The 13706-nt window shown below is 39.8% G+C and overlaps 1 protein-coding gene across 1 annotated transcript; it reads right to left on the reverse strand.

Annotated features, from left to right (window-relative positions):
• Nucleotides 1-210: 210 nt before the first annotated feature.
• Nucleotides 211-8221, reverse strand: LOC108798325 (toll-like receptor 13). The gene is made up of 2 exons (XM_018570065.1): nt 6207-8221; nt 211-382 (listed from the first exon to the last, which is right to left on the reverse strand). Exons 1-2 carry the CDS (start codon nt 8204-8206, stop codon nt 220-222), a joined length of 2163 nt encoding a protein of 720 aa, XP_018425567.1. The 5' UTR covers nt 8207-8221; the 3' UTR covers nt 211-219.
• Between the last annotated feature and the right edge of the window lie 5485 nt (nt 8222-13706).

Raw genomic sequence — 13706 nt, forward strand, 5'->3', positions numbered from 1 at the left:
ATTTGTCAGATATGGGAGCATCAACAAGAAACCTGAAGCATGTGTTCTGAGTGCCAGATTCTGCCGCGCACTTGTAAGATGTGCTCATTGTTTGGTTTTCTTTTAATCAATAAAATGTATAAGGGAGATTAGAGTCCTAATAACAAATAAAACATAAAAGCATATCTATATCTGTAAAATTAATGTATTATAAAAGTCCAGTTTATAGCATGAACAAGATCAGTTAGCCAGAGAGAGTTGTATAGTGTCTTCTTCATATGCCCCAACGTCTAATGCTTTTCGCAGCTTGAACCAGAACAACTCATGGCCCTGAGGATCTTCAGGAAGGTTAATGTATGTATTCTGCTTGATCAGCTTCCTTAGCTTGTGGTAGGCCGAAAGTCTAGTAAGAAATTGAAGAAAATAATAGGCTGTGAGGATATCTGGCTGTGGAAATAAAAGCTTATATAACACAGTAAAGTTTTTATCACAAAGGTCTTACTGGCTTTATAGCTAATGGAATTTCTGAAAGCAAGTCATTATAAAATAGGACATGTGGGATTAGGAATCAGAAAATAAAACAGGTTAGGTCTGTAATTCATAAGCACAGATAAGAATAAAATTAGTTATTTTTAGGACACTCAACACATTTTTCTAGGAATTCGAAAATCGGGAGTTTTTCTTTGCTAAAATGTTTTGCAAAAATGTGTGTTTTTATTTGTTTGCTCTTTTTATAGACAGCTCTCCATACCTGCCAATCTCTAGGATTATATTCTGTTAACCTTAGTGCAGCTAGATGTGATTATACACTGTACACAAGTGATAGGCCGAACACACTCTTGTTCGGTTGAATTCAAACTTTAGAACATGGAAAAAATTAGAATTTGAACTCGAACTCTATGCAAGTCTATGGGGCCAGAACAATAAAAATCAATTGTCCCCATTTTGAAGGCTTATAGGCAAGTTTTTGGCCAAAAAGGGTATGGGGATTTGAGTACTGTCTGGGGGACATGTATCAATGAAAAAAAAAAACGTAAAAAATACCGTTGTTAAAGGAGCAGTGATTTTTAACAGCACTTAAAGTGAAACAATAAAAAAATGAAAAATTCCTTTAAATATCGTGCTTGGGGGGTCCCCTTAACCTGCCTGTAAAATGGTGCATCTGTACGATGTATAGAACCTGCTGCAGCAAAAATGACATTTATAAAGAAAGAAAAAAAAGTGTGTGGTTCCCCCTCTCAAACAATACTCTTTAGGTCTGGTAGGAAAGTTAGGAGGGACCGCATTTAAAAAAAAAAAAAAAAAAAGCATGGGGTTCCCCCCAAAAGTCATACCAGACCCTTTTGGTCTGGTAGGAGTTTTAGGAGGGACCCCAAGTTACAATTTTTTTAAAAAAGTGCGTGGGGTTCCCCCTCAAAGTCATACCAGGCCCTTAAGGTCTGGTAGGAATTTTAAGGAGGAACCCCACCCCCAAAATGGGAAAAAAAGGTGTGGGGTCCCCCCTAAAATTCCCAACCAGACCCTTGATCTGAGCACAGGCCTGGCAGGGCAGGGAAGGGGGGGAGATGAGCAAGCACCCACCCTCTTCCTGCAATACCAGGCCACATGCCCTCGGCACTGGGCATTGGGGCAGATCACGACAAAATATAAACAATTGGGTGGAGCTAGCGGTGACAGCTAGCTAGCTCCACCCAACTGTTTACAGTTGTACGGCCTCTGACAGGTGAGCCATGATTGCGCAAAGTCATTATTACTTTGCCCAACCATGGCTCTTACAGAGTACTGTGCCCTGATTGGGCAAAGTCTTGCACCTGACCTGCGGTCAGGTGCAAGGCTTTAGCCAATCAGGGCTCACAAGGCACTGCGTGGTGCGCAGTGCCTTGTGGGGCGCTCGGCAGGCAAATAGCCCACCAATGCCCTTACAGTTCGTGTGTTTGTCGAACACACAAACTGCCGATGTTCGAGTGGAACTCTTGCTCGACTCGAACATCGAGCCCATCCCTAATGTACACAAGTGCAAGAAGGAATGTAGAGCCTTCATAAAAGACGTTGCAGCCAATGGAGTTAAAATTGGCTCACATCTCCTGCCAGGTGCCCCAGGTCCCAATGCCATCACTGCCTGCTATTACAGGAATTAGTATCTCTCCCAGCTGGGCTGCAGATTGCTGGAAGAAATTCATTGGTGGTTAAGTGAAGATTAGTGCTAGGAGGAGAGATTAGGGGGTGACGATTTGTGCTGGGAGGAGAGATATGGAGAGGGGAATGAGGATTTTTGCATGGAGGAGAGATTTGAGGTGGACGGAGATTTATGCTGGGAGGAGATATGGGGGGGGGGGGGATTATGATTTGTGTTGTGAGCAGAAAACTTTTTACTAGGAGTAGGGCGAAGACTTTTTGCATTTTGCGTGGAGCGAATTTGGGCTTAGTGAAGGAATTTCTGCTTGGGGGGGGGAGTTTTGGAGTGGGCGAGTAACCAACTGAGGCTGTGCAAAGCCTCAGGGGGGCTGTGCAGGGTGTCAGGTAGGTAGTGCACGAACTCAGTTGGCCTGTGCGGGGTCTCAGGTGGGCAGTGCAGGCTCTCAGGAGGGCTGTGCAGGGTCTCAGGTGGCTGTGCTAGGTCTCAGGAGGGCTGTGCAGCGGTCACTTCACAGGGGTCAGGAAGGTCATATGGGTGCGGGTGGCATGGTTTCATAGGAATGAGGGGGAGGAGATGTGCGGCCGGTGATGTAAGGAGCGCCGCGAGGTCCCCAGCATGCGTGGGACCTTACAGAAGCTGCTTGTGTTTAATAAATTAAAGCGCTAACATCGGTACTTAGTATTGGAGTAGGTGTGTAGGTGTGACCATATTACTGCAGTGTGGGGCAGCCAATGGGAGAACATCTTGAGTGTCCATGCCTCACCAGCCATTTACTGGGAGGTTCATGGCCAGTGGTGCATGCTAGGGGAGTGCATATATACAGTACTCAAGGGGTAGAGTACTGGGGGGAGAGGGGGATGCTCAGAGATTAAAATGCTGGCTAGGCCTCAAGCCTATAGGAGGCCACACCTGTGAACCCTGGAGGGGTCAGGAACTAATTTAGGAAGAGGACCAGAGAAGCTGGATGGCTACGGAAGGTGCCTGGTACTAGTATGGACCTCAGGAGCAAGTCTGGCGTCTCTCATATGGAAGATCTCATGGCTGTTCCTGTTCAGCTGTTGCTGTATTGGCCAGTGTCAGCCTGTTCTCTTATTGATTCTGCATTGTGGAAGACTGAAAGAGATTGGTGAGTCTGGAGTCTGTTCTATTTTTGTCATGGATGTCCTAAGCCCAATACCCTTTCTTCCTGTTATGAAGTTCTCCAATAAAGCATTTGAAAAGGCACTTAAAGTGACTAGCGACCAACTTCTTAATCACACATCCTTTCACTGGCTAAGGATCTGCCCCTAAGAGTAAAATGTCTCTGGGGTCAGGGGGGAGCTACAATAGCATAAGTAGTTGCATAAATAGTTATGCAAAGACCTCCACCTAGAAGTTGTTACAGAATGTTACCTTAATAATTAGACATGTAAGCTGGCAAAAAAATTGTTTAGTTTCATTTTGGATTTTTAGTTATTTCGTTTTTGGGATTCGGGTCCGAAAGTCAATTCGTTTCGGTATTTGAATTTGTACGAATCCGAAAATTAGTTGCAGAAAAGTGACATTAAAAAAAAAGTGACATTAAAAAAAAAAAGTGACATTTGCTTTTTTTTTATTTTTTACTTTTGACAATCCACAGAAACCATAAAAAAAGCATATGGTCCTCTTAACATCCCTTACTACACCCTTGATCCGAGCAGCAGCCTGGCAGAGCAGGCAAGGGGGGACGAGCGTGTGCCCCTGCTCCTGCATCATACTAGGTCACATGACCTCAACATGGGGAGGGTGCTTTGCCGGAGGGGACTCCCTGGCATAGCACCTTGTCACCAAGTTGATGAGTACCTATGGGGGCCTCTTCCCCACAACCCTGGCTCGGTGGTTGTGGGGGTCTGCAAGCAGACCCCATGAATGAGTAGGGGTAGTTATCCACACTCATTCACCAAATACAGTACATAAACACCATTCAAAAAGTCCTTTAATGAAATAAAACACAATACAGGTTTTTTTAATTTAAAAAAATGAAACACAAGTCTTTTAAAAAAAAAAAAAAAGTCAATTGATGTAATCCCTGCGTCAATCACATCGTCCAGCGATGTAGATCCACGTCGATCATGATGGAAAACGGCCACCAACTTGCCGAAAGATAAAATTCCAGCCGACACGTCTGATCCCAACCAACATCAGACACAAAATGACAGCTTTGCTCCTGAATGTCAACAAAAGGGCGGAGCGAGTCATAGGGGTTGATTTACTAACCTTTTAAACACACCACGAACGTGTATACACCTCTGTAGTGTGTTCCCTCCCAGCATGATCTATGGGAGGAATCAAAACACCTTTGTAGTGTGTACACACCCAGCAGGTGTGTTGTGCAAAGCCCTGCAATGAATTGCAAGGTAATGTGGTGTAAATTAGCTCTATGTTATGTTGCTTGCGTTGATGAATGCAGGAATGTAAATGCATGAGCTAACCATTTTTGTCTAAACTGTGAAGCAGCATTATATATGCATCATGTGCATGATTTTTCCATAAATGGCATTAGTGGAAATATGCTTTTAGAGACTTTTTGGTTGATAAATACGTTTTGCTGTGTGAAAATCACACACACCTGGTGTGTGTGTGTGTTTAGGTTAGTAAATCACCCCCATAATGTCACGGGACTTGCTCTGCCTTTGATTACATTGAATTAGGGGACAGAAACAAGGGGTCGGAGCAAGTATTGTGATGTCATGACTTGCTCCGCCCCTTTCTTGACATTTGGGTCAGAGCTGTCATTTTGCGACCGATTTTCGCCGGGATTGGACGTGCCGGTGGGCTTTGGACCTTTTTCTTTCGGCAGCTATTGACCATAGTGATTGACGTGAATTTACATCACTGGATGACGTGATTGACCTGTTGATTACATTGATGAACATTTTTTTTTATAAAAGCATTGTCAAAAACTGTTGTTTTTTTTCCCTTAAAATAAAAGACTTTTTTTTACGGTGTGTGTTTATTTACAATTGTACTGTTTATTTGGTGAATGACTAGGGATAAGTAGGCGTTATGAAAGAGGGCACCCAGATTTCTATAAGCCCCCTGCCCGCAGACCCCCACAACCAACGGGCCAAGGTTCTGGGGAAGAGGCCCTTGTCCTCAATGACATGGGGACAAGATGCTTTGCCAGGGAGTCCGCCCTGGCAAAGTACCCTCCTCATGTTGAGGGCAAGTGGCCTGGTTTGGGTGCAGGAGTGGGGGGGTGCACACTTGTCCCATCCCCTTTACTGCTCTGCAGTCTGCTGCTCAGATCAAGGGTCTCTGCTTTTGTTCTCTATATTCCTATGAATAATTTAGCTTATAGCATTGCTTTTGATACTTGATATATGAATCAATTCTTTAGAGCAATTTTAGGAACAAGCAAGACAGAATGACACTGTTATTCAGCATTAGACAGGTGCATTCGGATTTGGACAAACCTGCAAGTCAACGAAATTCAGTTGATTCAGCGGTTCGTCCGAATCTGAAATAACAAATCTATTATATGCCGAAAATACAAAAACTATATTCAGGCATACATAAATCAGTTTTCAGAACTCTTGGTGGCCATATTGACTGCAGTTGTGTTATGCGCATGACCGCCGCCATCTTGGAGGCAGGCGCATGACTTCACATGATACCGCGAGTGCGCATCATTGGGTAACGTCATACGCGGAACAAGCAGTAAACATATCAGACAGCGATGCATTCTCTGCATGCGTGCCGCCATCTTGGAGTATATCTTAGCACCAAGATACACTCCAAGATGGTGGCGCGCATGCGCTTAAGGCGCGGCGGATAATATGGCTACCACTTTTTCTGCAGTTTCATTATGAGATTTTGGATTCGGAGGCTCGTTGTCTCTGAATCCAAAACAGCATATTTGTTTCCTTTGACAAAACAAATACAAATGTTTTTTCATTTTTATTTGTTTTGTCCAAAACAATTTTTTTTTGCTGTGCACATGTCTATTCAGCATAATGACATGTCCTTGATGAGTGTTGGGGGAGATTGCTCTGCTATGTTTTCAAAGCTCTTTAACAATGGAGGTATAAAGTCTGGTCTTGACATTTATATTTAAAATAGCATACTTTACCTGTAATCTGGAATATTTTCCAAAAATACAACAAGCAGTACATCCTCTCTTTGGTAGAAGACTTTAGAACAAGCCATTTCAATTTCCATTCTGCACCACTGGCTTTCAAGGTAATTTCTGCTGATTATACATAAGGTTTTACGACTATTATTTATGGCATCCTGAATGTTGTCAATATGGTAAACCCCAGGAATAAAATCTCTAGGTTTGAAGCATATTTTATATTTCCTTCTGCCCTGGCATTCCAAATGGAATAATAATTCCTTCATGACCCACTCTTCATCATCAGAGCAGTATGAAATGTAAGCATCATACTTGTAAATTCTGTCCTCCTTTTGTAGTTTCCATTGCCACCATGCTCTGGCCATGTAGTAAAAGTAATGTATGGACCACTTCAGCTTCATCATCACAAGGCTTGTCACCATGAAGAGCAGAGTTAAACTAAAGCTTCCAAAGAAAAAGAACACAGAGATATCAGTTCCACAAAAGCTGAGGTCCTGGTTTACAAAATTCATGTCAAGTGCTACTTGGCCAAAACAGCTGTATGATAGTATAAAGGGTACTTGAACATCAGTGTTGAATTCTGACCAATTCTGGAACCAATAATTTTCACAGGAACAGGAAAGAGGATTCATAGAGGCATCAAAATAACTTAAGTTAGTCAAAGGTGTCAAAAGTTTCTGACTAATGTTCCTAAGTTTGTTGTTCCTCAATGATAATTTCTCTAAGGTTGTAAAATGAGCAAACATATCTTCTGGTAGGTCTTGGATGTTGTTGTTGTCAAGGATAAGATGTCTTAATTGGGAACATTTGTGCATAAAATCAACTATGGAATGTTGATCTGACTCTTGAAAGGAACCTGACAAATCCAAATTAGTCAAATTTGTTAAATGGGAAAATGACACATTTGTGAAATAAGAGACGGGAATACCTCTCATGTCAAGTTTTTTAAGGGAACCCAGGCCTTCAAACAGTGTTTCTGGGACACTGTCTTCATAATGACGAACCTGGTAGCTTAAATCCAAGGTTTCTAAGACCTTTAACATCTCAAATGGTCTCCTAGAGTAATGTTTGTTAAAAGACAACTCGTTTCCGCTTATATTTAAATATATTAGAAATTTCAACCCTGTAAAAATATTATCCGTTAATCGGTAAATGTTATTTTTAGATAAAGAAAGAGTTTCCAATGACTTAAGTCCTTCTAATCCAAACTTCTGTATTGTGTGAATTTTGTTCCCTGACAGTAAAAGTGTCTGAAGCCTATTCAGTTTTTTAAAAGACCTACTCTTTACCTTTGATATACTATTCTCTTGAACATCCAGGTACCTGAGATTCCATAAATGATAAAAACTGTCATGGGTAATAACTACAATTTGGCAGCTTCTCAGAATAAGGTGAGTTAATTTATGCAAACTTTTAAATGCTTCTTGGTTGATGTAGGTTAAGTGATTTTTTGACAAGTCCAAATACCGAAGATTGATTAAAGGACTGAACAAGAAATCTGGTAAGTTTGATAGAACATTTCTTTCAAGGATTAAGGTACGAAGGGCTTCCAAACCAATCCATGTAGTGTTATGAATCATTCCGAGTTTACACTTGTCGAGATACAAAACTTCAAGGTATTTGAAAGCCTGAAGCTCTGAGCTTACTAGGTGATCAAGTGCACTTGTTGAAAGAATAAGTGACGTTAGGTTAGTGCACCCACCGATGATGTGCAGTTTTGAAACAGAGATCTTTGAATGCTTGATATCCAACATCCTTAACTTGGGAAAAGACTGAAAAACCCGACAAGCAATAGAAAGGTCAGAGTCAAGTGCAGGTCTCATGCTTGACCAGTGAAGTTCAGTCAAGTTGGGGATTTCCATTTGAAGAAGTACTGATAAATTTAAAGGGTTTTCATCAAAGGTAACATCTGATAAGTTAGGTAAATTATTGAAGGCACTTCCATTTACTGAACACAGATTATTTCTCATAACATTGAGGCCTGTTAGATTAGGCATATAAAATTCACTAAGATCTAAAACTGAAATCAAATTCTTGCTTAGATCTAAAAAGTTCAGTGATGATAGGACCAACAGAGTTTTGTTACTTCGTAAATCAGCTAAAGAATTGGAGCTCATATTCAGATTGTACAGCATGTTCAAGTGTTTCAGTCCTTCAGCCACAGATCTGAAATCTGAAATTTGATTGAAAGACAGATCAAGTTCTTGTAAAACCTTTAAAGGATTAAACTGTACATTTTCTATTGTGTTTATCTTATTATTGCTAAGGTGAAGGATTTCTAGGCCTGTCAAATATTTTATGGTGACATTTTGCAATGACTGTATTAAATTATTGCTGAGGTCCAGATAATAAAGATAGGATAAATTGTAAAAGGCTCCAGAATGGATTGTGCTAATTTGATTTCTATTCAGCCGAAGTTCTAGAAGTTTGGGTAAGTGTGAGAAAACTTTGTGTTCTAATACAGTAATATAATTTAGTGATACATTTAACCACAATGTTTGATTTGGAAGATGCTGAATGGATTTTGTTAAATCCACAACTCCTTGTTCTATGCAGTTTGCATATTCTCTGTTCTTATAAGTTAGAAAACACTTGGCACATCCAAAGGCTCTTATTGGTGGTGCAGAATGCAGTGTGATGGTGAGCATGACAATGATATGCTTGAGTGAATAATGATAGCTCATGTTAGAAGACTTTGGTTTCATGAAGCAGGAGAGATCCAGTGTTGTAATCTGAAGAAAAACAATTGTGAAATGGTTAAGGTAAAAAGACATCCATAGTAATTTTCATTATTTTAATTTTCAATAAGAAAGAACAAAGCATTCCTTAGTCACATGCTAGCAATGGGATACAATTAAATTAATCTAATTAGAGCAGCGAATTAGGCATTTTAGGACTAACTTGCTATACAAATATACGAATCGGATGAGAAAAAAATCAGGTTTAAAAAAAATTAAATGGCAATACTTAGATATTAAAAGGAAAACTGTAATGTTTTTGGTTCCATTTATTTTATTTTTGTAATATTACACATCTTTTACGGTATTTTTTATATAATTTCCAGTACTTTTACAAATAGACATTTAATGCAGTGTAGTACCATAGAACTTTGTTTGCAGAGAATCACAAACTTTCCAATTAAAAAACCCCAGCAGTGCTTGCTTACAAAATCCCATGCAAACTATAGATAGTGTCCCGTTTCCTGACGCATTTAGCTGCATGTTGTGAATGGAGCTGAACTTTATCAGATTAACTTTCACCAGACTATTTGAAACCTAGTATTTTGCTGCTACACTCTGAATAATATGTATATTTTGAAGTTTAAAGTACTGTTTTTAGTGTACCCCCTTCTAGTAGTGTGGAAAATATGATATTAATATGCAATATTTCATAAGCACCTGGCTAAGAAAAGTAATTTTAAAAATGTAACTTTTTGTACTGAACAAAATCTATACAAAAATGTATAACATGAAATACAAAATCATATCTATGTTGTACAATAACATTGTTATTTTTAAATTAAACAGTAAGTTAAACCAATCCCCTGTTTGCCAGTGATCTTTCTTTATATTAACAATCATATAATAGCAGTTACATATTTCAACTACAGCACTTCCTACTGGTGAGACCTAATACGACAACATGAACAGAAAGTCTATGGATATTTACAAACACTATTATGTGTAAGGCTCAGTTTTACAATATAGCACTTTGTAAGTTGCTGTGGCATGTAGTTACCGCTATTATGCAATACGGAGCTTAGGAGGTGATGATCCTTTACCATTAATATACAACCATAGGGGACCAAAACTAATGGGAGATTTATGTTTAAATTGTAAATTCTCTTTAATGAGAGTATACACTGTCAAGTAAAATAAATACAACTATAAAACTAGGATATTAGCAAAAGGGGTGAAATTAAGAGAGCGAAGTAAAAAATTTTAATTTTGTGAAATTTTAAAGCTGAACACCAGGCATAGGTTAATAAAGCAATAATACATTAATACATAAATAATAAAGCAATAAATGCATACATAAGATGTATTTTAAATGCAACTTAGATTAGGAGTGGAAGGAACAGTACTTGGGGCCATCCAGATGTCCTAATTGTGATTAAAAGAAACATGTTGACAAAAGCATAGAGCAGAGAGATTACCTCATTGGTAAGTTGTTGCTCTTTCACTGTCTAGCCAGAGGCTGAGGGCAGGGAGATGACCCAGCTGTGTTTCTTTACTGCAGTAGAGAAAAGTCAGGCCACCAGCGCTGCGCTGTATGGCAGGAAGGTATAAATCTCAGAGTGGATGGACAAAAATACAATCCTTTAGCAGGTAAGACATACAGTATATGGTGAAAACTTTGTGGACACCTGACCATCCCATCTACAGTACCTATTTGACCAAAGGTATGTGGAGATCCTTCCAGATTCTTGAGGTCTGATGTTTACAGTGAATGGTACTATTAATCATATAGAATACAAAGACATTTTAGAAAATCAAAGCCCTGCCTTCCTCCCTATTCAACACCTTTGGCAATAATTGGAAGGCTGACTGTGAGCCAGGTCTTCTGATTCTAGATTACCGTATTTGCCGCCGTATAAGGCGACTGGGCGTATAAGACGACCCCCTACTTTTTATGTTAAAACATAGGTTTTGGGCTATACTCGTTGTATAAGACGAGTACAGCCCAAAATAATGTTTGAATACACACACTAACCTCCATGGCGGTATTCCCGAGTGTGGCTCGGGGTTAACTTTCAGTACCATAAGCGGTAACCCCGAGCCACACTCGGGATTACAGTCTCTTACCTTGTCCGCAATCCCCGCTGTGTCCTCCGTCTTCCGGGTTCCATCAGTATAACGCGCTGAGGCAATCATGGCAGGCTTTGTATTCACTAATACAGGCTTTGTATTCATGAATACAGGCTTTGTATTCATGAATACAAAGATTGCCGTGATTGGCTCACCGCAGTATACTGACGGAACCCGGAAGATTTGTACTATGTACATCCATACATCCATGTTTTTAAGTTTAAAAACCCGTCTTATACGCTGGCAAATACGGTAATACCTGACCTCACAAATGCTCTTTTGGCTTAATGGGTATAACTTCTGATAGACACACTCCAAACCCCTGTTCAAAGCATTTCCAGAGGAGTAGAGGTTATTATAGCCGTTAAGTTTGGCAAACTCCATATGAATGTCCACAGTTTTGGAATAGGATGTCCAACAAGCTCATATACAGGTGAAACTCGAATAATTAGAATATCGTGCAAAGTTCATTTATTTCACTAATGCAACTTAAAAGGTGAAACTAAAATATGAGATAGACTCATTACATGCAAAGCAAGATAATTCAAGCCGTGATTTGTCATAATTGTGATGATTATGGCTTACAGCTCATGAAAACCCCAAGAACCCCAAATCCACAACCCCAAAAAAGTAGATTATTACATGCAATCAATAAAACAAGGATTGTACATAGAACAATATCGGACCTCTGAAAAGTACAAGCATGCATATGTACTCAGTACTTGGTTTGGGCCCCTTTTGCAGCACTTACTGCAATTACTTTTGCACGATATTCTAATTATTTGAGTTTCACCTGTATTTGTGATGGTCAGTTGCCCACAAAGTTTTGGGCATATTGTGTGAGTAAGTTAACTGTGAATTTAGCTGTTTGCCTAGAGTTCAGCTTTAAAGTGATTATTACTTACATGTCCTGATGTGAAGATCTATGCTTGCTGTACGATGTTTAGTGTTCAACACTTCTATGAGTGTCAGATATTATATATTAATATTATTATGCAGGATTTATATAGCACCAACAGTTTGCACAGCGCTTTACAATTGACATTGATGTGAAGTACGGTATCATCTGCTTAGGGACACTCAAGAGCAAGCTATTATCGACAACCATTATTGCTCATCAGAATAAATGACTGCGGATGCACTCACCAAGCATTGCCAAAGGATTGTTACAGTTTCCTTTGAGAGAAGCTACACGTCACATAGCAATGCATATGCTGTTGAGAAGGGGCGTTGCAAATGCAACAGTACATACTAATTTTATTACTGACTGTAATTTGTCCTTTGAGCTGTAGATGGTTCTGTAGTGCAATATTAGTCTCTATGTGCATGCTTATCTATTATACACAGGAAGTTGTTTTTTTTTCTCTGTTTTCTTCACAATGCTATAAACACACATGCAATGTTCTTCTAAGCAAGTAAAACTTAATTCAGCATTCCTCAAGATCTCAGTGCTTCATCTAAACACATAACCAACTGAAGGAACCACGGTGCTAAACATACCCTAAAGTGTGCCTTGTGCTGAAGGTCTTTCATCAAGCTTGGATCTTCAATACAGCAGAGTTTGGCGGTGCAGGTAGTGGGGCAGGTACAGCAAGTTGTAATTGATTGCTTTGCAAGGATGCCGTTGTTTCTTTTTTTTTTCAATAGTAAGAGGGTTGATTTAACTTTTTATATCACCTTACAATGATTACAGTTATATGTACAGTACATTTCTCATTTGTGGGGACCTGCATTGTACACTCCACATAAATCAAAGATAAAAAACACGTGATAACACGCACACTGCCAGAGCTGCCATAACATATTGGCCCGTCCACTGAATGCAGCATTTCAGCAGGCAGGTTAGTGGTAATGGGACATTACAGTCAAGGAAGATTTTATTTTAGACTTTATATTGGATTGCAGTTGCCATGGTGCTGCACATGTGATCAGCTGGGACACCGGCCATTTGACGGCTTGAAAGTTCAGTTGAAAACTGAAATAAGTACACTGGCAACCTTGGCAGATGGCATGCAGTAAAATTAACTTATTGTAAAAGTATTACTGCCCGTTCGGCAGTTGTCGAACAAGCAGGTCACTAACTCACCGAGAATCGTATAATTCCCGGCGGGTTTTCCAGCCTGCTTGTTCGATGGAAGACGTGCGACCATACAGTAGAAACGGTTGCACGCCTTCCATACACTGCACGATTCTCGTACAATCGCGGGATTTTCCACAATTCTCGTGCGAGAATCGTGCAGTGTATGGGCACCTTAAGGCTGGCCATACACCTATAGATTTTGGATCGTAAATTTGTATTGCTGCCAAGAACCCTGGTTCGACTTTAGCTCAAATAGCCCATCAAGCACAGACAAATGTCGATTTCGATAATGGTTTGTTAGAAATACTAACTCACCAAATTATGTTGATCAGCAGACAGAATTTTCGTTTGCGCATGTGCCGGCAGGGCCGGATTTACTCTCCCTGCTGCCCCAAGGCCAGGCCCCCCTCCCGCCAACCCCCCAATGGAGAATGGCAACCAGGTGTCGGGGGCGGCAGGATTAGTTTAAATTTTTTTATTGTTTCTTTATTATTTTTGTACTTTTTTATCACTTTAAAAAAAAAATATTCATTTTTTTACTTTTCGAAATGTTTTCTTTATCTTATCTTTTACTTTTTATAATTTTTTATCTTATTATTTTTATTATAA

This window comes from Nanorana parkeri, unplaced genomic scaffold (genome assembly GCF_000935625.1).
Source record: "Nanorana parkeri isolate BGI_ZX_2015 unplaced genomic scaffold, ASM93562v1 scaffold1450, whole genome shotgun sequence".
NCBI lineage: Eukaryota > Metazoa > Chordata > Amphibia > Anura > Dicroglossidae > Nanorana > Nanorana parkeri.

Coding starts and splice junctions, on each gene's coding strand:
- LOC108798325 (XM_018570065.1), bottom strand. CDS start 8,206: ATGCCTAATCTAACAGGCCTCAATGTTATGAGAAATAATCTGTGTTCA. Junction 383..6,206: donor GAAAATATTCCAGATTACAG/GTAAAGTATGCT, acceptor ATTTCTTACTAG/ACTTTCGGCCTACCACAAGC.